The sequence below is a fragment of the Zophobas morio genome, unplaced genomic scaffold, assembly GCF_036711695.1.
Source record: "Zophobas morio isolate AGI-343-1 ecotype UQ-CSIRO unplaced genomic scaffold, CSIRO_AGI_Zmor_V1 ptg000006l, whole genome shotgun sequence".
In the NCBI taxonomy this organism is placed as follows: domain Eukaryota; kingdom Metazoa; phylum Arthropoda; class Insecta; order Coleoptera; family Tenebrionidae; genus Zophobas; species Zophobas morio.
The window spans coordinates 15,169,203-15,190,974 of record NW_026972111.1 but is presented as its reverse complement, the minus strand read 5'-3'; the positions used below and the strand labels follow the sequence as shown (position 1 = coordinate 15,190,974).

The following is a 21,772-nucleotide window of genomic DNA, read 5'->3' as shown; positions in this document are numbered from 1 at the left end:
CTACAAAAAAAATGCATATTTGCATATATTTGCCTTCTGCTGCATATTTCGCGTAACAGGTGCATATTTTGCATTTTTATCAATTTTTGTGCTAATTTGAAAAAAAATGATTGTCATTCTATCGGCATTTGTCTAGAAAGACGAAATTTCATTAATCTTTCTATTACAAATATTGTCCTGAGCTTCAAATAACTAGGAAAGTTTTGGGTTTTATGATAGTTTGGAGGTAAAATCGGGCCCTAATTAGCTACTCTTGGAAATACTGTTCATTCCCAATATCTTTGTTCGTTACTTAAGTGTATTAATGGTATGTTTTATGGTGGTCGAAGGGACGTTATCCTATTATTTTTCATCGTGAGTTTGCATTAAAAGCATTTAAAGCGATCCAGGTGTGTCAAAATGTCGAAGATAACTCAAATTAATTTATGGATTAAACCTTTTCCTGAACTTATTCTTCAAGAAGGAACTGTGTTTTTTCGCGCCTGCCCTAAACCGGTAAGTATTTTTACATCTGTGGACCCAATACCCAGTTTTTCTGTTAACAAATACATACTTTAGAATCACCCGAAAAAAAATTTTTTTGTTAGTATATTTCGAAAAATATTTAAAAATAAATTGTTGCCAAAATAGTAATTAAATAGTCGATTACTACCATTTTTTAATTTGTTCTATTTATATTTATTTTTTAGCATAAGGATATTATCCTTAAAAATGTCATTTTTGTGTTAGTGAAATGAGATTAAACACTTTGCAATGTGATTTATGTATTTTTTGTAATAAAACCTAAGCTTGCGAAACCTGTTTTTGTAATTTGTAAATAAATTTAGTTCGGTTATTACGCTTTTTTTTAATTTTTGGAGCATATCCAACTGCATATCTCTGCATATATTGAGAAAGTTACTGCATATTTGCATAAATTTGATGCATATCATATGATCATATTTCCCAAAATTTTGCTGCATATTTTCCGCTCTCTAGTAATAACCGTTTGGTGCAACGCATTTGGTTCAAGCAAAGTGAAATATGACAGGAAACAAACAGTCCACGTGGACTAGTTTATAGCCGTGTTTGCTGCTAAGATGACCAGGTTTTTCGCTCTACCTACCTCCGCAACGATGAATATACCATACCACAACTTGTGTACAGTGAACAGAGCTTCGTTTTTATTGACGAGATTGAGCTCAGAAAAGAAACAGATTATATTGTAACGGAAAAGATGACAGTTAATATTAAATACGTCTCTGTGCAACGCGTGCTCCGTTTGAACCGGTTTTATTTTATTTTTATTCGCAAATTTCGACTCTATGTACGGCTACGATATCTATGCAAGCTACTGTATTATAACAAGAGAGACGCATGCGATATCGACAGCTGCTTATTTTGCCTTAAATCACTTAAATCACCCATTTTTCATTTTGAATAACTACTTTTTAGAAAATTCATGCCTTTAAACAAATTTTTTGCCTTGCTACTACAGTGGCAGAAAAAACGTAATACCATACACGCCACGTAAGTTCCTTCTTAAGGTCGAAGGTTTGCCGGACCTCGGCTTTGTGTCGGTTCGTCAAATCCACCTCGTAAAAAAAGTTTACTTATGCGACTTGTAATGTAAATAACTATTATTCACAAATAATATTAATTCAGAATTTAGAGTGGTTACGTTTTTTATCAGACCGTTAAGAAGATTCACGAGATTATCAACTAATTTTGTCGGATCTGCAGAAGCAACTTCACATTTTTTATTTACTCTATTTACTTCTTCCAAGATGGGTTTTAAGAAACAAATATATCCACAATTAAAGTCATCAGTCATCAACTCATCACTGTACAGTTGCTACAATAAATCAGCTATATAACATTTTTTAATTTGACGCCTAAAGCCGGGTCCACACTTGCTATATAACACAGCTATATAGCAAAGTTATATAACATGTTACTAAAATTTAGGCGAATTGTAGCAAATTTTCTTGCTATATAACTTGCTAGATGTTATCCATCTGGAGTCGGTAAAGCCCGAAAAGATCAAAGAAAGTTATATCGCACTGCTATTTCAAACGCGTCCAGACTTGTTATATTTTATGTCAACAACCGGTCACTGGCGTGCAGAGTTTCTTAATAATAAAAGGGTTTTCACTGTATATTTTGAATAAATACATCAAGCTTTGGTAAGAATCTCCAGTTGCTAAAAAGCGCAAAGTTACTGCCAGACGTTCATTAATGGGTATTGCATCTCTCAATCTCGTGTCAGTCTTGCAAATTTTAGGGCCAATTAATCTCAGCAAGTGGTCGAAATCCACACTGGATAATCTACAGAAGTTTTTGAAGCTTCCCCTGTATGTCATTCCGTAATCGATAGAACCGACATCGTCTCGTTTCAAATCTTCCAATAAATGTGTCCCATTATACTGACTTCTTGACCGCAGTGTGGGTCTAACCCAAAACCGTCTTTTCTTCGGTTTTTTCTTACTCTTGGTAAACAAAATTACGCACGCCGCTGCTGCAAGGAGTTGGTTTTCTGCGTCCATCTCTTCACTGAACGGGTGTGGACGCGACTATGTTTTAAACAAACTTTCATAGCAGAGTTATATAGCAAAGTTATATAGCAAGTGTGGACCCGGCTTAATGGAAAAACGTGTTTTTAGCTCTAACCACTGAGTATATATCCTGGATACTGCACTACTTATAGAAAGTCATCTTGTGGAAGCAGCTTGGGTTATCTTTAATGGATCTCGTCCATCATTTAGTGCAATAATTTATGTTTAGTCATAAGTTGCACTACACAGTTGAAAATTTCCTCCGCATCAACACTTTATAAATAATCTAAATTTAGGAAAGGTGAAATTGTCTTTCCTTATTTTTTACTAAAACAGATAATTGAACAACCTAAATATTTAATAATAGAATTGTCGGTAGAACTCATCTAATAGAATGCTAAATCCACTATTCTCAACGTCTTATTGTAAGTCATTGGGAAAAATTACGAATACTCGCCAGTAAAGAGCTGCAAAATTAATGCTAATGACGAATTAATGACTACTTAATAACCGCCTTAATTATCCTCTGTAATTAACAATGACTATTTAATGAGCCCCTTAATTACCCGCTGTAATTAATGACAACCTTAATTACCCGCTGAATTAATAAAGACTAATTAATGACCACCTTAATTATCTGCAGTAATTAGTAAATTATTTTTCAAAGTACAGCGCTTTCTCTTTTACCGAAAAGCGCAGCTCTGTCCAAAATTTCGTATCGAAAAGTGCCGCCTCCTGTATTCGACTTTTTACAATTTAGTGCAAATTTGACTAGAAAGTTCTCTTATTAACATAAAATGCGCTGCGGTTGAGTAGATTCTTCCAAATTCTTCTGAGATGCTCTCGTGAATCTTTTGATATATTCAATCAAAATGGATGCGCGATTTCGAACACCCTTTACGCCTATAGTCGCAGGCCCAACGGGCTGTGGTAAATCTTATTTTGTCACATAGTTTTTAAAAAATCGCACAATTGGATCTACGAAATGTCACACTTTCTGCAAAAATTGCTCAAATTCCTCTTTTGTAAACTTCAAAACAATATGTGCATTAAGCATCAGCTGCCTTTTCATCAGCATTATCAGAAGAAGAAGAAGAAGAAGAAGTCGTGTCACTGTTTTTAGGACTTTCAATTATTTTTCCAGGTTTTTTTCCTATTCTTTTTTAATAGTTTCTTTTTACAGTTTTCCAACTTGTCTTATTATCCATCTCCAATAATTCATTTTTATATGGTGTTATTTTTCAATAAGTTTTTAAGCTCACATTATTGTAAAAAGATATGTTAATGTTGTGATCTTTAAAGAACGTCTTTAATTTTATCTAAAAATGGTACTTGATGAAGGTTGTCTTGTAGTTCTATGGTAAACTTGATGGTTGGATGTCATGTGTTAAGAAATTCAAGGAATTTTTGTAATTTTAGGTCAGTACCAGAGCATATGCAACATATGTCATCAACATAACTTTTCCAAAACATGACCTTCGTTGTAAAGGTGGAATGTTTTGAGATTAAATTGGTTTCTAATAAGTTTTTTAAGAAAATTTCAGTCAGTATAAGCGACAATGGGGCCCCCGATGCTCACACCAGAGTTTTGCTTGTTAATGGAATTATTAAATTGAAAAAAGTTTTGTTTTAGGACTAAATCAGGTTTTATTTGGTTTGGAAAATCAGTTGAATCCAGTAGATCTTTAACTAAATTTTAACATTCGTTTGATGGGATTGAGGGGAATAAGTTGACTATATCAAAGGATATTAGGCGACTATTCCGGAGTAACTTTAAATGTTTAAGTTATTCAATAAATTCTAATGTGTTTTGTACTAAGAATGGAGATTTGTAGTCTAGGGCAGCGGTTCCCAAACTTTTTTGACTGTGGAACCCCTGGAGACAAGTTTAAATTTTACTTCACCCCAAGATTCGTTCCCTTAAACTTAAGTTTATAATAGACTTTTAACAAATAGATACGAATATAAAAAATGCAAAATTCTTGTAAAAATTTTTGGAAACAAAAATTAAAAAAAAAAAAATACACAAATATTTCATTTATTATTAATGTGAGGAATGAAACTGTTTACAAGTTTTGGCAATAAGCTTTTCAAAGTTAACCTTTAGATCCGATAACTGGACCCTAATAAAATCTGATGAAGCATTTAGTCTGTTGCGATATTTGTTTTTTGTATATGTATATGCTGAGAATCCTGCTTCACAGCGATATGTAGAAACAAAGGGTAGCAAAACTCTAAGAGCTTTTTCGGCCACTCCTGGAAATTCTAATTTAAGTCCAGTCCAAAAGTCACTCAGGGGCATTGATTGAAATTTTATTTTCAAATCAGAAGAGCACTAAATTTCAAGCAGACTTTCACAGTCCTCCATTGAGAACATGGACGGTTTGTTTGCAGTCATCTGATAAGAAAATGGATTTTGCACCCATTGGACATCATCAGCTTCAGTAGTGTCAGGAAAATATTCTGATAAGGAAGTCGAAAGTCCCGTTAAATGGACACAAATATTTATTTCTACGTCTCTGTTGAGACTTATTTCGTTTTCTGTTAAAAAATAATTTAACGCCGGAAAACAACTGGCATTTTGGTTATTAATACATGTACTCCAAAACAAACATTTTTTTTTTCAATGCTGATATTTTATCTCTCATAATAAATACTGTTGTTGAGTTTCCTTGCAAAGACAAATTCACCTCATTCAATTTGCTAAATATGTCAACAAGATAGGCCGCTTGCATCAACCACTTCTCATCACATAGAATTTCAGCGTATCTCACAGACGGCGATGAATAATCATGAACAAAAAAATTCCTAAGTTCATTGTGTAACTCAAAAAGTCTCGTTAGAACCTTACCTCTTGAAAGCCATCGGATTTCTGTGTGCAGAAGAAGTGATTGATGCTGACTGTCTTCACAATTTATTTTAAAATGTCGCGATTGAAGTGGTCGAGATTTTATAAAGCTAACAATCTTGACAGCATTGTCCAGTACATTTTTTAATTCATCAGGATTTTTTTTCCCGACAAGAGCATCTCTATGTAGGACACAATGGCTGCTCGAACAATTAGGTGCCACATTTTTTATTCTTGACACTACCCCTTTTACTTTGCCTACCATTGCGGCAGCTCCATCGGTACAAACATCAATACACTTGTGCCAGTTAAGATTATGTTTAGAAACGGAACTATCAAGTATTTTAAAAATCTCTTCACCAGTGGTTTTCATTTCTAAGGAGGTACATAAAAATAAATCTTCTTCAATAGAATATTCGAAATCATATCGAACAAAAACTTCACTGTCATAATCACAAACTATAATCTGAATCTTCGTTAAAGTCGAGTATAAACGGCGCAATCTCTTCGCGGTCAAATAATAATTCCCGTTCCCACTACTCCCGTATTATTTTATTCGTATGGTCAACAGTATTTTTCCAAATTGTGGGCGTGGCATGTGCTAACGCTCTTTCCACATTTCCACGGCATTTTTTTGACCATCACGCCCAATGTATTTGGAATAATAATATTTAGTACTTCCCAACTATTTTCTATAGGGTTAAACACACAATGATATGGCGGCAATTATAATACTCTATGGCCATACTGTTGAGCCAATTCATCGCCAACATACGTTTTTTGGAGGTGTGTTTCTGAAAATCATGATATTTTAAATGAAACGATACAGAATAGTATATGCATTACTATGCAACCAAATGAAGAAGTTCCGTTTTTAACAGCTGTGGATCTGAACTTATGTCATGTTTTTCAAGCCATTCACGAATTTCTTTTTTTTCCATAAACCATTGGGACATTTGTTTGCAAGGGTACTGTGGTAGCTTGCATTGTCCATACTAATCAGTGATGGTTCCTCAAGCTTCATGAGCAATTGATTTTCAAACCACTTGAGAAAATTCTGTTGGTTCATTTCGCCATGATAGTCTAGATTTTTGGTATTAGTAGAAAATACCAGCGCTGTTTCATCAATAAATCCATTGCTTGTACCTGCACGTAATACAATATACCTAAATTATAGTGAGAAGAATAACTAACTATAATGACATGAAACTGACACATAGGCGAGAGGGAGTCACATGTGGACAATTTTCAGTTAAAATTTTTTTTTTGCTCAATAGAATTAATAAATTATTTTATAAAAAACAGAAACATTTCTCTTTAACAAAACTCAATTAAAATTAAATAATTTTTGTTTCTCTTCAAAATAAAAAATATATATTGTTATGTAATATTTGTCCATAAGTACCCCGACGTGGGGCACATTAAGACAAGTTAGGATTTTACAGAGGGTAGTTGTGGACAGAGGATATTTTATGCAATTAACACACTAGTGACCCATGTTAAACCCGTCGAAGGATACATTAAATTTAAAAATTGAAGCAGATCGAACTGTTGCCGCTTTATCATCGGTTTTAGGATTTGGGAGTTTTAATATGACATCTTCCTGAGAAACATGAGAACCATCCTTCTTTTCTGGAAAAACGAAGGCATATTTTCGGATCATTTTTAGAAAATTGATGAAGTATTCATTTTCTGATATTTCCTCCACTTGGCCAACAAAGTATTTGATGGCTGTTTTTGTGGCAAACTTAACCAGCACAAAATCGTTAACTAAAATTTTGCTAAGATCTTCATCTATTTGCATCGTTTCCTCTTCACATTCTATATACGACTGTCATCAGATTCTTGGAAGCTGACATTTTCTGTATCATTCTCAGATGTTTCTTTCTCAAAAACCTTTCTTACATGTTTCATTTTTTTCTCTCGTCTTTCTTGAGTTTTTAATTTTCGTTCTTCTTTCAAACGTTTTTTATTTTCTCTTTCTTGTAGTCCCTGTTCTATTTTTGTTTTTTCTGGCGTAGCGGTTAGTATGGCACTGTATTTTTTTTTCTTCCCTTTGTCGTAATTTTTCTTATGGCTTTAGGATATGGTCTCACATGCTCAAGAGTGGTTGCCCTTCATTGAACTGATTATCCTCGACGGGATGACAGGATGTACTTTCTACAGGTTACGTGGTCACAATTTCGGTAACTTCTGAGGCAACGACGTCATCATTAGGGAAAACATTTTTATTTAGTGGGAAGCAACCTGTTTTCAAAAATCCGGAAAGAATATTTTGACGATTAAAAGCTTCATTAAATGCGGGAGCACTTAAATTGGCGACATCGTATATTGTTATTGCTTTTCCTGGATACTTAGATATCCACGTTTTGAAGGCAGCCCTCAATCGAGACTTAAAAGGCCCAAAAACGCTTACATCGAGAGGTTGCAGACGACGTGTTGTATGTGGAGGAAACGTAAGGAGAATTAATCCGTTCTCTCTGCAATACAATATAAGATCTAATGATGCATGTGTATCATGGTTGTCTAATAGGACTAAAACTGGATTCTCCATGGAAGCATGCATGTGGTTTTTTATGTGCTTAATAATCTCTTTAAAACCATCAGTCGTCATCCATCCACTCGGCGAAGCAATTCCAATGCTTCCCTCTGGTGCTCCAGTCAAGAAGGATTCTTTAAAGCGGACACGCGGAAACACATAAGGAGGAGGAACAACATTGCCATTAGCAATTATTATGCCACAAAAGGTCACTTGTTCCCCTCTCTCTGCACTCACAGATTGTCCAACTTGTTTGCAGCCTTTGGCCGTTACAATTTTTGGCATTTGTATAACGGTATTTATACCGCTTTCATCTACATTTACAATCCGATCACTGGTAAAATTATATTTTGTATGGACCCTCTCAAGGTTTTCAAAGAATTTATCAACATTCGTCCGTTTAAAACTCATATTTCGTGCTAAACTGGTTGATTCAGGCTTTCGTAACGATAAATTTTTATGACGACGCATAAATCCTTTCATCCATTCCAGTCCTGCTAATTTATTTTCAGACCAAGAACGGGTAAAGACTTTTTCGAGCCTTAATGCATATTTGTATGCGAATTTTCGAATTTGAAAATAAGTTAGCCCATACTTTAATTTTGATGAGTGAATGATATATTTTACCAGACTATCTTCTTCTTGATTCGTAAAAATTTGACGGGTAGTGTACTTAGATGTGTATTTTATTTTTGAGAGATTTATATCAAACAAACCTTGATTCTTGATATTTTGCAAACGCTTATGTAACTTTTTTTTTAACCCATATCTCTGAGCCATTTCTCTGATAGAACCATTTTTGTTAATTACATCATCAATGGCTCTAGCAATACTGTCTTCTGATATGTTTGCTCTGTCGGTTTTCTTTACGTAATTTCTAACCATTGTGCCACCACCTTGAAACAAAGAGTTCGGTAAAAAAAAGTGTGAAAACATTTACCTTACTTAAAGAGGTACATGTGGACATTGTACATTAGTGCCCCATGTGGTCTGTCCATATATATGTACCTCATACTAGATTCAAGGCTTCAATTGGCGCCAAAAAATATTAGGTTAGGTATTACCAATTCTTATTTTGACATACCGTTAGCACATAACAGCACAATGTATATAAAAATTTAAGTCCAGTATTACGCTGCATTCAACAAAACAATAATGAGATCCATCAAACTAAAGAAGTTTACTTTTTATCGGTCTTGGAGTATATTTTCTCCGTACGCCATCGCTTTACTTACTGAACATCTACAGTTTCACTGCAAGTAGAGAACACCAGGGGGAGCTACCATCGTGAATTTGAACTTATTTTACCATATAAAAGGCGCAAAAATTGAATTATCCACAACTGCCCCTGTCCAAAAGTGCCTTCCTCTCCCGTACTACCTTTTCCCTTCTATTTTGAACGTCCTGATACTTTTGACACTATCGTCTTGCCATGACCTAACTACCGAACCATTTTCAAATATCCATGTTTCATGAAGATATACACATTGCAAAGGATTTGGGTTCTGCTGATTGTGCATGTATTCACGTAATAATTTGGTTCTTGCATGAACAACATGTTGTAATTCCATAAGACGCTTCCGTACATTTGTTGGAGAATAACGAAACCCAATAGAATGTAAAATTCTTCCTAATTTGCTCACAGAACCCTCAAATATATGTTTCTCCTTCGAGCAATCGAGTAATGACGATCGTCTAACATGCATTTGTGTAAAATAAGCGTTAGTATCAAATCCATACTTTTTTTCGACCAATTCCATATAAACATTCTCAAATAGCACACTGCTCCGAAGTGCTAATATCACACACTGGCTTTTTTCGGGTTCTCTTTTTCTTGGGAAAATGTACACCTTCTCCGGTTTTTATTTGCTGTACCACGGAGTTCACTCTTCGCACAGCTGTTAGTGGTAAAAGAGGTCCCCCGTTATAGCGTTCTTTAGCAAAATAATCCACTAAATTAGAGACCATTTGCTTTGCATCTTTGTGCAAGGGCTTCGGCATGGTGGAATGTTTACGTTCAAGCAAGCGACACGTACCACGGTACACGACAGTTCAGTTGGAGTTGTGAAAAGAACTGTTATAGTTCTGAAAAGAACTGAACGATTACACGAGTAGAAAAATAGAAAAAGGCAAAAAATCAAACAATAACACAACTTAACCAAACTGACACCAATGACACTTGTGAAACCGATAAAACCTTAGCATATGTTTCGTTATTAGTTGTGCCAATATAATGTCAACAAAATCGGTCGAATTTGATACGTATTGCGCCGCGTATTTTTGATTTAGTGTTGGTAAAGAATCGACTGCATCCATGACGTGTACGCATTGCTTCCTGATTCTTACTATATAACCAACGCGCGGAATTGTATCTCATACGCTAGAACCAGTGCTGTCGCGGCGATAGTTTCATTACAAATATATTTTTCCTTTGGACCATTTCAACATAATATAACATTTCAAGATCACAAATCTATGGTCCTGTGGTTGAAAAATTAAAAAGGGCATCAAGTATTATTATTTGAAGTAATATAGTAATATAGAAGCAGCTTTTTCACTGGCTGTAAACACTCCTAGCGACGCACTGGCTACGAACTTGTGTACCAGATCAAGGCGTCCCCGCTACTCGCCGTAAAACACACCTTACTTCGACTGGGGGATTGCAGCTGTGAGATAAATTCCGGCGTACTGTATATAACTCAGTGTGTGTGGAGACTGGAGACAAGTCGCTGCACGCTTGAGTTTAAAATCAGTAGCGCCGTATTTTTAAAGGAAGTCTGACTTATTTTACATTGATATTAACACCACCGCATTCAACCTCACCAACGTATATTTTTTTAGGATGGCCTATTAGGTATTTCCCATATTTATCAATATATGGATACAGCGAACAAATATCGAAATACAAAATTTTCTCATCCGGACCACATTTATGATAGAGTTTACACGCGTTCATTCAACCTCCGTAAAAACTATCCCGAGGGTTTAGTGGTGAAAATTCCGCATTTCGGGATCATTTTTTAATTTATTTCTGAAGTGACACTTCTAAATAGTTTTTAAGTTGTACCCGCATTTTTAAGTTTTTCTTCCCGGCCCATAGTTCTTTCTCTTCGCATGGACAGAGTGTTATTGGTATCAGACATTTCGGCCGTCTGATCAAAATGCCAGATTTTGCAACCGTGCCACCAACACCCGTAAAATTCGTGAACGGTGTTTGTGGCTTAGCATATCCGTCAACTCTGATGCCTTCTTCTAGGCGCGTTTCCATTCTAATTCCCGCGTGAGTAATGCGAACATTATCGGAATAAGCCGTCCACTGTAACCATTGGATGGCTACTGCAGATTGCCTGTCTGAAAGTCTGTAACCATTTGTGGGAATGATAACCTAGTGTTCGCTTTTAAAAAAATCAGAATTATTATTACTTATTATTATTAATTAGTCATTGGCACTAATTTCGAAGCTCCTCCACTCTCGCCATTTGCATTCGGTTGGAACCGCAACCCAAATAAATTGTAGCTTCACAATCACAAGAAAAGCAAGAAGTAAAATTAAGCGCAAATTATATCAAAATTTAACCAAATTCATCATGTGATCAGCTTTTGTCAATATGAGAACGGGATTTAATCAATACAATTGAGGACAATCCGTAACTTGACATTTTAGATGATGACTCCATCAATGTGATATTTTCGTCAACTAATGGTATCATCTACGTTTAAACAACATGATTAATTTTTAATCAGGCTTGTGAATACCAACTCTAGTGTTTCTCTTCATATCTTTAGAATAAAAATATAGGTCTCAACAAAAATAAATTTCCATTGTTCCATTTTCAAATTTTTCATGATGTAACTCTTTCTCCTTTTTTCTTTGTTATATAAACAATGTTTTCAACTCTATCGGCATGTAGCCATTCAACACCGTTTTTTTTCTTTTTTAAGAAATCTTTCACTTCCATTCCTATCTCTTTCTCAAATATTCTTTCCTTTTATTCGCTATCTCATCCGCCCACCAGTACACTCCTTTCCTCAAGCACCCTCGTTATCCCATAAACCAGATCCTTCCCTTTGTTTATCGTATTCACTCTCTCCTTCATCACTTCAGCCAATCTTTCCATTTTCTCATCTTCCACTTTCCATCCCCAGTCCTTCTTTTTATCTTCTCCTCTCGTACATTCCCCTGTCGCACCTAGGACCCATACGATGTCCTGATGATCATTCATATTCTCATGTTCTAACACTCTCCATTCTTTCATTTTTGTAGCCACCCTTTCCGTGATGAGGGTCAGGTCGATATGCAACTTCTGAGAGCATCGCAGGAAGGTGGAGGCATTTCCACAATTAGGACACACCATACATCTCTCAGCCATCCAGTCCTCAAGTATACTACCTCTCAGATCATTCAGAAGTCCCCCTCCCGTGTATTCACACTTTCGCCCAGCTCATCTAGGAACTTCCTCGATCTCCCAACGCCACTATAGGGAGATATATAACATCCATTATTATCATATTTTTATTACTCCCCTCTGCATTGCTGGTAACGTTTACTTGGGTTTCTACATCATATGTGATTTTTTCTATTGCTTCCCAGTTGTGGGCTTCTAGCCACTTTGTTATCGGAGCTCTACTGAATACGCCCGCGTTCCTTTTAATCTTTTGCAATAGGTCCTTTAGCCTGTTTGGCGGGTTCTATGTTTCTTTTATGTTATTCTCCAATTCCGTTGAAAGGCTTATCAAGGCTTCCTTTACGCCGAATGATTCTGGACTTTTTTTCTTATATGGGGCTCGTCTTTCTCTCTTACCTTCATCTTCTTTTGTCTGTCCTCCGAGGTTGAACACACAAGGTATTCTCCTTGTGGGCCTTCCGGTTAAGGTAAGCCCCCCGGTTGCAGGTTCCCACAGACGTACCGCCGGCCGTCGCGTTCAACGGCGGTGTTGAATGCGGGCCGCGATTACGGTATGTGTCCGGGCAGCCACGCTCCACCGCCCTCCTTCGTATCGTAGAGCTGAGTCGTGTCCGGATTCGTGCCATGTCCATGCGTTAGTCCCCCGTCATTGAGCTGCCACTTTAACGGGGTGAGGGGGCATTTCACCAAGAGCGGCCCACCTAGCTAACTAAGTATATCTCAGTCTTGTCCATTTTCATAGCAGATTTCGTCTAGAGGTCTTCTATCCCCACTCGGTCGACCACCATTTGTCCGGGCTTGGGACCGGCTGTGACACCATTGGGCTACTCAATTCACCCCTAGGGTCGAAACCTTAATCTTGGTTTGACAGTTACTGAAAAACATTAGAAATTTTGGCAAGACTGAGTAATTTTATTCCAAATTTTTTTACAAAAAATATTACACCAAAATAAAATAAAATCACTTTTTTGTTGTACTGACAGCACCTCTTTCTAGTTGGGTGAGGGATCTCTCGAATCGCATATTAGCTAAAAGAGCAGCGAACGCGTGTTGTAGTTTAAATGATCACATGTAGCACTGATGGGCCACAAGGTTCCTCGGTATTTTTAATACTTTAATATTTTCGACCAGTTAATTTAGGCTTAATTCAATTGTCGCTAATTTTGAACAGATTGAGTTTAGGTGATTGATTTTACTGGCCTGCAAAATGTCGGTTTTTGTTTGGGGTTTGAAGAATTTTGGGTAAACATGTTTAGTGAAGGCCTACAAATTCCAAAAGTATCAATTTATTTCTATCACGCAAGATTTTTAAACCACAGGGAGAATTAAAAATATTTAGAATGAACATCATTTTAATTTTTGAGTCATTTAATTGACATATTTATAAATTATATTTTGGTGATATTTTGAGTTACGACTTCTTTCTCATTGTTCGTTTACGTTTTTTACCAAACGAGCGTTTTGGAACGGTTTGTGAGGGAAGAAGTTCATTATCCTTCTTCAAATCTGCCATCATATTCCCGTTCCACCGCCCTTGATACCAGTTCTCCATGTTTTTTATGTCTTGGTGGAACCTTTCACCTTGCTCCTCACTTACTGCTCTCAGATTTTGAGGGAAATAATCTAGATGTGAAAATAAAAAATGGATTTTGAGGCTCATATTACAGCTAAGTTTTTAAATTTTTGTAACATGTCTCTTACAAGACTTTCCTAATTAGGACTTTTATTTATGCCCAAGAAACCTCCTATTGCAGCTTTGAATGACAACCACGCTTCTTTTCCAACTTGTGTCATTTGGATTTCAAAATCTGCATCTGCCATTAACTTGCGAACGTCGGACCCAACAAAAATGCCTTGTCGTCAGAGACATCTGGAAATTTACTACACAAGTATTGAAAATACTGGTCTTTCTTTTCTTCTTTGTCCAAAGCTTTGGAAAATTGTTTCATTAAACCAAATTTAATGTGAAGTGGCGGTAATAAAATTTTATCAGAATCAAGTAAATGTTGAGGTATTATATTTTTGAAACCTGGATTCAGAGAGATTCTTCTTGACCAGTCTCTTTTTGTCTAATGAAAAGCACGAGTTCTACTGTCCCATTCGTAAAGAAAATATGGCATTTTAGTAAAGCCAGATTGCTGACCCAGCAGCATTCCAGATGATCGAAATACTTAATTTTATCTAACATAATTCCCAGATTTTCGTAGGTTTCTTTCATACGCACAGAATGTGCTACAGTAACTGAAGAAAACCTATTTCGGTTATGTAATAAGACAGCCTTTAAACTTATTTTATTGGAGTCAATTTTATGCAGGCGTTTTCATAAAACACCAACACGAATTGAAATACCAAATTCATGCCGCTTGTGTTTCCTTTTGGCTCTTCTTTATTTTATTTAGCTACCTGAAATTTCTGATTCTGACTTAGAGAAAATAAGAACCAGTACAATAATTTGAATGGTTAATTATATAAAAAATAAGAATTTTTTAAAGTTGTGTTAGTGTGATAAACTTGCAATTATTCTAGAGATTGAACGCTGCGAGTTGTATAGATGATCTCCTAAGTAGTTCTGAAATGCTCCACTTGCATAAAATCTAAGCGTGATCAATATTTTTAATGGACTTACGGTTTTGTTTCGATTTGAAGCTGGTGCAATTAAGAGTTCAAATCTGTACAATATTTCGAGAACTGTTTCTTTTCTAACTTTAAACCGTGTCTGGAAATCTATTGCGTCAAACTCTACGAATGAATATGATCTATCGCGAATGTACCTGACCCGTCTATTTCTTGTTGGTTGCTGATCGTCTTTAGAGGACAGTGAAGACAATATTGGTATCTAAAATTCAAAAAATTTTGTGTTTTTTTAATGTTATATAAATAAATTGTACCTTACACATATGTTAGTTTACTGCTCTTGCAGTGGTCAATCGACTTCTTTTTTTATTATGAATATTTAATTATGAGCTAAACACCCTTTCGGTAGATGCTGAAGTCACTGGCATATTAGGCACTGCTTTGCCTATCTTACTGAGTAGAGTATCTCCACAAATACCTGTTCAGAGTTGCAGGTGTTCGCTGGCGGCGAACCCTTTATCCCCCGGCGAATGATGACTGGTTCCTTTGGCGGTCGGGCTCTTTCATAAGACCGACAGACCGACTAAGGCAACCGCCAGTCGCACCGCCAACACCAAACGTGTAAGACCAAGTCGGTCAGCTGCTTCCTTCAAAATAAAGCCTTGATTGTGATTAAAGCTGTTTAATTAATTCAGGTCCTTCGAAGCAACAAAATCAAATAGCAATAACACATTGGTTTTACAATACGAAACAATCCCAGACCATCATAATAAAGGTGATACATCTAACTGTGCACTATTTTGAACAAAGGGCATACCTTCATTCGTCTTATAATTTGCATACTCTTCAAAAACTTGAGTTTCATGTAAATCAATTTTTTTTGTTAGTTCTTGTAATAATTCTAAACCTTCAACTTTTTGTTTTTGTGTCAATTCGGCGCCCTTTCAAGTGGGGTTGAACATATTAAATACATAATGTAATGGTGTCAAAGCCCTTTTTTTCTGTTTTTAAAACTTTTTAAATCTCAACTCTTTCAGATTGTAAGAGTTGTGAATTAAGTTCTGCTTCCCAGTGATCTTCAATCTGCACAAGCGCTTTAGGTACTTTGCTTATCTTTGGAATGTCACCTTGCAATATTATTGCTAAGTTTTTGAGCTTTCACCCAAAATTCTGCATTCAAGATTTTATTCACCTTTGACTTCGGCAACAATCTCGTTCCCACTTCAAAAATTGTTAATACTTTTAATGCTTGTTTGTTTTTTTAGAAAAATTATTTTTATTGCTGAACGTATTGAAAATAAAATGAACAAATCAAAAAGGGTAATATTTTAAAGAATGTTGACAAGCGTAGCAGTTTTTGCACATTGTTGGTTTTTTGAGACAACCAAAGCAATAAGATTTGACTCTTCGTACTTTGTTTCTTGCTTCTTTACGATTTTCTTGTACTAGTAGTGTCTTGTAGGAGAAACCGCAATTGCGTCTTTTATTATCGTCGTTGCTTAGAAAGACGTGAATCTTAGCCTTCTTATTTCTTGAAGAATTGTGTTGGATATCCGTTTTTGGATACAGAAGTTCTTCACAAACGATCTCACGAAACTTTGTTATTGAAATGGTTTTTGTTGTCAACTGATTATAGATGAGGTGACTGTTCAGAACGGCTGTTCCCAGATTATTTCCATAGCAACTTTTCGGTACCGCTTTACCCTTTACGAAGACAAGTTGCATAGGTCAGCATTTGAATCGAATTTGTCTATACCCGTTTTTCCTTTATTATAGTCTAATATGGCGATAGGTTTCTTTTGAACTACTTCTTGTTCTCTTCTTTTCTTTACAATCTCCTTAATGTCTGGAGAATGTTTTTTTGGTTTCCATTTTGAAACCACTATACCATTTTGATTTTCTTCGCCGTAATATCCCCCAAGCTCAATATTTTTTGACAAAACAGGGTGTCGGCGACTTCGATGAAGGGTACTGTAACAAACCCCTTTGTGGATGTACTAGTCTACTAGTTGTACCACTTTCGGATTTGACCTCGCCCAAACTTACCTTCACGGGCGGCTAATGGTAATATTAATTGCGCCAAGTGATAGAGAGGCGACTACGAATAAAATATAATAAATGTGACAAAACATATCTATTAACAGAGTCGTATACAGGATAATACATGGTTTTCTCTCGTATCGGATTATGAATAAGTTACAATGCTTTAAGTATGAACACTGTGAAATCTTATGATGACTAAGTTGACTATTTTGTGATGAAGATAAGAATATAACTTTACTATGAAGATAAGATATCAAATGTGGCGGGGAAAATAAGAAATTATCTGAGCACTTCTTATGTTCCGATATGTTTTAGCGGCGGAGTCCCGGGAAGATGGTGCTGAGTCCTGGCTGCTCGCTTCCAGTACAGCTGATTCCCGTCTTGCTCTTTGTTATTCTCTCGTGCGAATGGCCTTAAGGTTGGTGTGGGTTCTCCGAGGCCTGGAGGATTTTCCGGAGCCTTGAGGTTTTGTTTGGAGCTCTGGGGTTTCTTGGAGTTTGGGGAATATTCCTGGAGCCCTGTTTCCACGCCTGTAAATTGTATTTAGTTCTCCATCTCCGATCCTGGACGTCAGTTACTCTTTTTTACTACGTAGTCGGCACAAATCTGTCTCAGACGTTACCTAACCTATACGACGCCTACTTTAATCGGTACTACGGACCCGAGACACAACCTTCTGCTGGTTTTTGGCCCCTTTTTACAAATCACCAAAACCGAGCTACTTGGTTGAACGCTCGTGGCAATAAAAGGGCGACCGTTACAATCGGGCGGTGATAATTGATTTAAAAATCACTCATATAGCGTGAGTGGTCGTTTATATCTCAAGAACTACAGGGTGGTGTTCGCGAATTTAGTCTACCGGGTGAACACAAATATATGTCACACTCGACTCTCCCAAAAAGAAAAAAAACGACACAGGAGTTTTTTTTATTGCTATATGTGCCGAGAAGTGTCACCCACCACCATAATTAAGCGGAGGCCTTGAAAGCAAATGGTTGACGCCTCGAAGCCAACCATATGAGGGAAAATTTACAATCAATAGTACTGTACTAAAAAAAAAGATTATCAACCTACTGAACAAAATTTAGAATTTTCCCAAGTTTTGAACTGTATAGCTGGCCTCGCTAAAATTTTCCTAACCAACCGAACTGTATAGCCGTTCGTTCTAAAATTTTCCTCATTTACCGAACTGCTTAGCCGTTCGCATTAAAATTGCCGTGGTCAACAACGAGGGAATGAGACTGCCACACGAAGCAAACATTCTCACGCGGTGGTTCCAGGAGCTGAACAGCTCCAAACACCCAATGAGTATCCTCCTCGCGAAGATGGTAACGCGCCTCGGTCAGATACCCGCCGTGGTGATTTCTATGTCGCCAGACTGCTGGTTCCGCGACTGACCGCCCCTACTAAATTCAGCTTGCAGTGCCGCGCGAAAAAAAAAATCACTTGGCCCAACAGACACGTCACCCGAAATCGTACCTCCGCAAGAACAGAATTTACTAAACAAAAAAAAACATATTTCTAGCCGGGATTGTGCCACAGCGCAATTTCCGTAGAACCGACACGTGCTCCACTTGAAGATGATGACAGTTGTCTAATCCCTCGAGAAGACGTTTCTGCCCTCATACGCACTTCGTAAGCCATCACAAAACATCACACACTAACAACAGTGGTTTTCACGTATCCGTGTTCCCGTCACAAGTCCGCTCTGCTCAAATGCTGGGATTTCCGACTTCGAAGAGCCTCTTGATCGGGAATTCACAAAAAAGAACAAATCAGATGCGTCCAGCTCTACTCGACCCGCGCTCGGGCTAAACTGCCTCCCAAAAATCAACCCCGATATCGACTCGCATTTGGTATAGGACTCAAGGAGGTAGTGAAACGCTTCTTGATAGTGGTATTGCCCTGAGGGCACGCCTTAAAGCCTAACGGCGGGAAAGACACGAGCCCCACGGGCCCTCCCAGGAATATCATTTATGGTGCTGTCGCTGAGTCGGATTCGTCGTCTGTTTCCGGATCAGACGGATAGTATGTCTTAAGGTCTGTGCCAGCGTCCCGCCAGATTGCCCCGAGGATTGCGTAAATCATAAACGTTTGCTCCAATTTTTCACGCTGTTTGAAATGGTCTTTTGAATCGTCGCACTAGCTTAGCGGCGAAGCCTTTAGTCGAGTCAGTGGTTGGATATTCACGCTTCCAAATTACATACTTCATTCTCCGCGAAAACCACTTCACGTCGACGTTTGTCATAAAAGCGTGTTGTCCGTTCCCGCGCACTCTGTAACCTTTGTACTAATAAGCATTCACGTTCGGTAGAAGTAGCTAACAGAAAGTTTTCTGTGGTTAAGTTGCAATCTTAAGATCACTAGAAATTAAAGATTGGTATCAACTGTCTAATTTTGTAATTCAAATGTCAAATCTGAATTGTCTGGAAAAAAAACGAAGTTTTTCTAATTTCAACACGCTTCGTTTGAAGAAAATCCTTAAATACAGCGTGGAAAGAATTTCCACAAAAGTGGTCACGAGAAAGCCCATTTTAAAGGAAAAGAAACAAGAAATATTTCGTGGTTTTCAAAAAATTACAGAGAAAAATAGACAATCTTTGGGTAAAACGCAAACAGTTAAACTGGTGGCAGAAATATTTTCCGTAAAGTTCGCTGGTGTTCTCGAGTGTTTTTCGAATTTTAAAATAATACCGATACAACGGCGTCGGTGCCGTTAATATTATACTCAGAATCAGAAAGACGACTGCCCAGATTTATATACCTACATGCTTTGTTGGGTCCGCCCTACAATTGGTTTTTAATTTTATATAATCGTTATTGTTTTGTAAACGGGAAAATACTCGGCTTGGAGAATAATTGTACGTAATACACGTATAAATTTAGATTTCCGAAGGCGAAGTTTTTCACATTAAATAGCTACCAGAATCAAATTTCTAAAGCGGTATCTCTAATTGCGTGATAGTGGTGAAGATTTACTTTTCATTTTCTTGGATGAGACATGGATATACCAAAACGAATCCATGGTAAAATTGTGGATCCATGATGATGACATCGAAGCTTGTCCTCCTAAAATAACTAGTGAAGGGAAAAGATTCACAATTTTACATGCGGGTTGCTCTTTGGGCTTTTAGAGGGATACAATTTTCAACTGGATTCAAAAATAGATTCAGCAGATCACCACAAAACCATCACATTTTCGATATTTGATATTTACTTACTTACATGTCACATTTTTGATACCTACTTTCTGACATTCTAATTATACATTATACACTAGAACAATTATGTCCGCAGTTACACAGCTTAAAAAAAAAAGTTACCAAATCTAGTTACATCTACCGAACGTGAATTCCTTATACCTGCTAGCGGATCTCGGCTAACCGATTCCTCCGTCTGTCCGCATTATCGTCCCCGTCCGATTCCTCTCTATCCGAAAAATTTTGCCCGATTTCGCAACAACTCGTACTGCCTATTGTCCTGGACCATTTCTTGTCCAAAATTGACAAAATGTGGTGTGTTTCTCATCGTTTCACTTTTTGCTGTCCGAAGCGCACAAGCAACCCGGGGCAATTCGACGTCCCACGTCCGATGGTCGTTTTGAATATAAGACATGATCAATGTTTTCATTGTGCGATTTAGGCGTCCCACCGAATTATTCTGCGGCGTGTACAGCGAGTTATAATAAGGTAAGGCGCTATGAAAAGGTAAGGTATTTGATACTAGTGATGATTATTTTTTATAATGAGATCGGGAGGTTTGACCTTTTGTAATTTAAATAATTATATTTTCAACATACATATATGTATATGAAACTTTGCTATATAACATTTTTTCGAAAACCCAGTCGCGTATTATTAGCTTTGTAATTGTGTGGCGTTTTGGTAGTACCACTTGATGTTTGGTCTTAAAATCTAAATTCGCGTTTTTAGACGGCCTCCCAAAGCGTGTCATTTTCGTCTAAGAAGACATTAAGAGGGATCAACTTACTGCGTTTAATTAATGCATGTTTATTTTTGAGGTTACTAATTTTTTGACCGAATTCTTGCTTCTGTATAAATTTAATGATTTATTTTTCGACAGTTTCAAGTTCATTTAGCTTTAATTCGCCCGTTATTTTTTCTTTTTTATGATGCAATTGTGTATAAATCGATAGCAGTAAGCCAGTACTCATTTTAATTTTTTGTAACTGCTAACTCGATGGAAAACGTTTAAATCTGGTTGTGTTTGAGATATTAATGTTACATTGCGTCTTTCCGGCGGAAGATCTGTTACATGATTAGGAGGCTTAGGCCAATGTGACTAATTTTTTAATAAACAGGCTGGACCATGAAACCAAGTATACTATTTCCAGCGATAGATTGGAAAATTTTGAATTCACAATCGCCAATCGGAGAATCCAAAATATACTAACATTATACGCTTAAAGCAGTTAAAGAGTTGTAGTTTAAGTTGGCAACCAACGTTCGTTTTCCCGCGCAACGAATTTCCTACGCCTCTATGCCTGCGCCAGTCGGCCGGTTTCGTTTAACCTGTGTTTTGGTCGATCAGCTAATTTAAAATTTTGGTTCAAAAAGTTAAAAAGTGTGTTTTTTGCGTTTAGTGTTTGTGTTTTTTTACTTGTTTTGATTTGTTAAGTATGATATTATAGACCTTTGTGCTGTTTTTGGTATACTGGCTGAAGTTTGGACATTTTAGGTTAAGTTGTTTGTGTCAAAAAACGTTTCATATGGACCCCATGGAAGACATTACGAATAAAATTCATAATTACGCAAGTGACTTGTTGATTTATTCTGTGCAATTATTATATACCATTATATTTTGTAGC

At 36.8% G+C, this 21,772-nt stretch overlaps 1 protein-coding gene across 1 annotated transcript; it reads right to left on the bottom strand.

Moving 5' to 3' along the window:
- Positions 1 to 17,060: 17,060 nt before the first annotated feature.
- On the bottom strand, positions 17,061 to 19,428 carry LOC135123137 (uncharacterized). The gene is made up of 2 exons (XM_064047643.1): positions 18,130 to 19,428; positions 17,061 to 17,474 (listed from the first exon to the last, which is right to left on the bottom strand). Exons 1-2 carry the CDS (start codon positions 18,203 to 18,205, stop codon positions 17,239 to 17,241), a joined length of 312 nt encoding a protein of 103 aa, XP_063903713.1. The 5' UTR covers positions 18,206 to 19,428; the 3' UTR covers positions 17,061 to 17,238.
- Positions 19,429 to 21,772: the final 2,344 nt, after the last annotated feature.

Coding starts and splice junctions, on each gene's coding strand:
- LOC135123137 (XM_064047643.1), bottom strand. CDS start 18,205: ATGTTTGCTTCGTGTGGCAGTCTCATTCCCTCGTTGTTGACCACGGCA. Junction 17,475..18,129: donor GCGAACGGCTAAGCAGTTCG/GTAAATGAGGAA, acceptor TACAATTTACAG/GCGTGGAAACAGGGCTCCAG.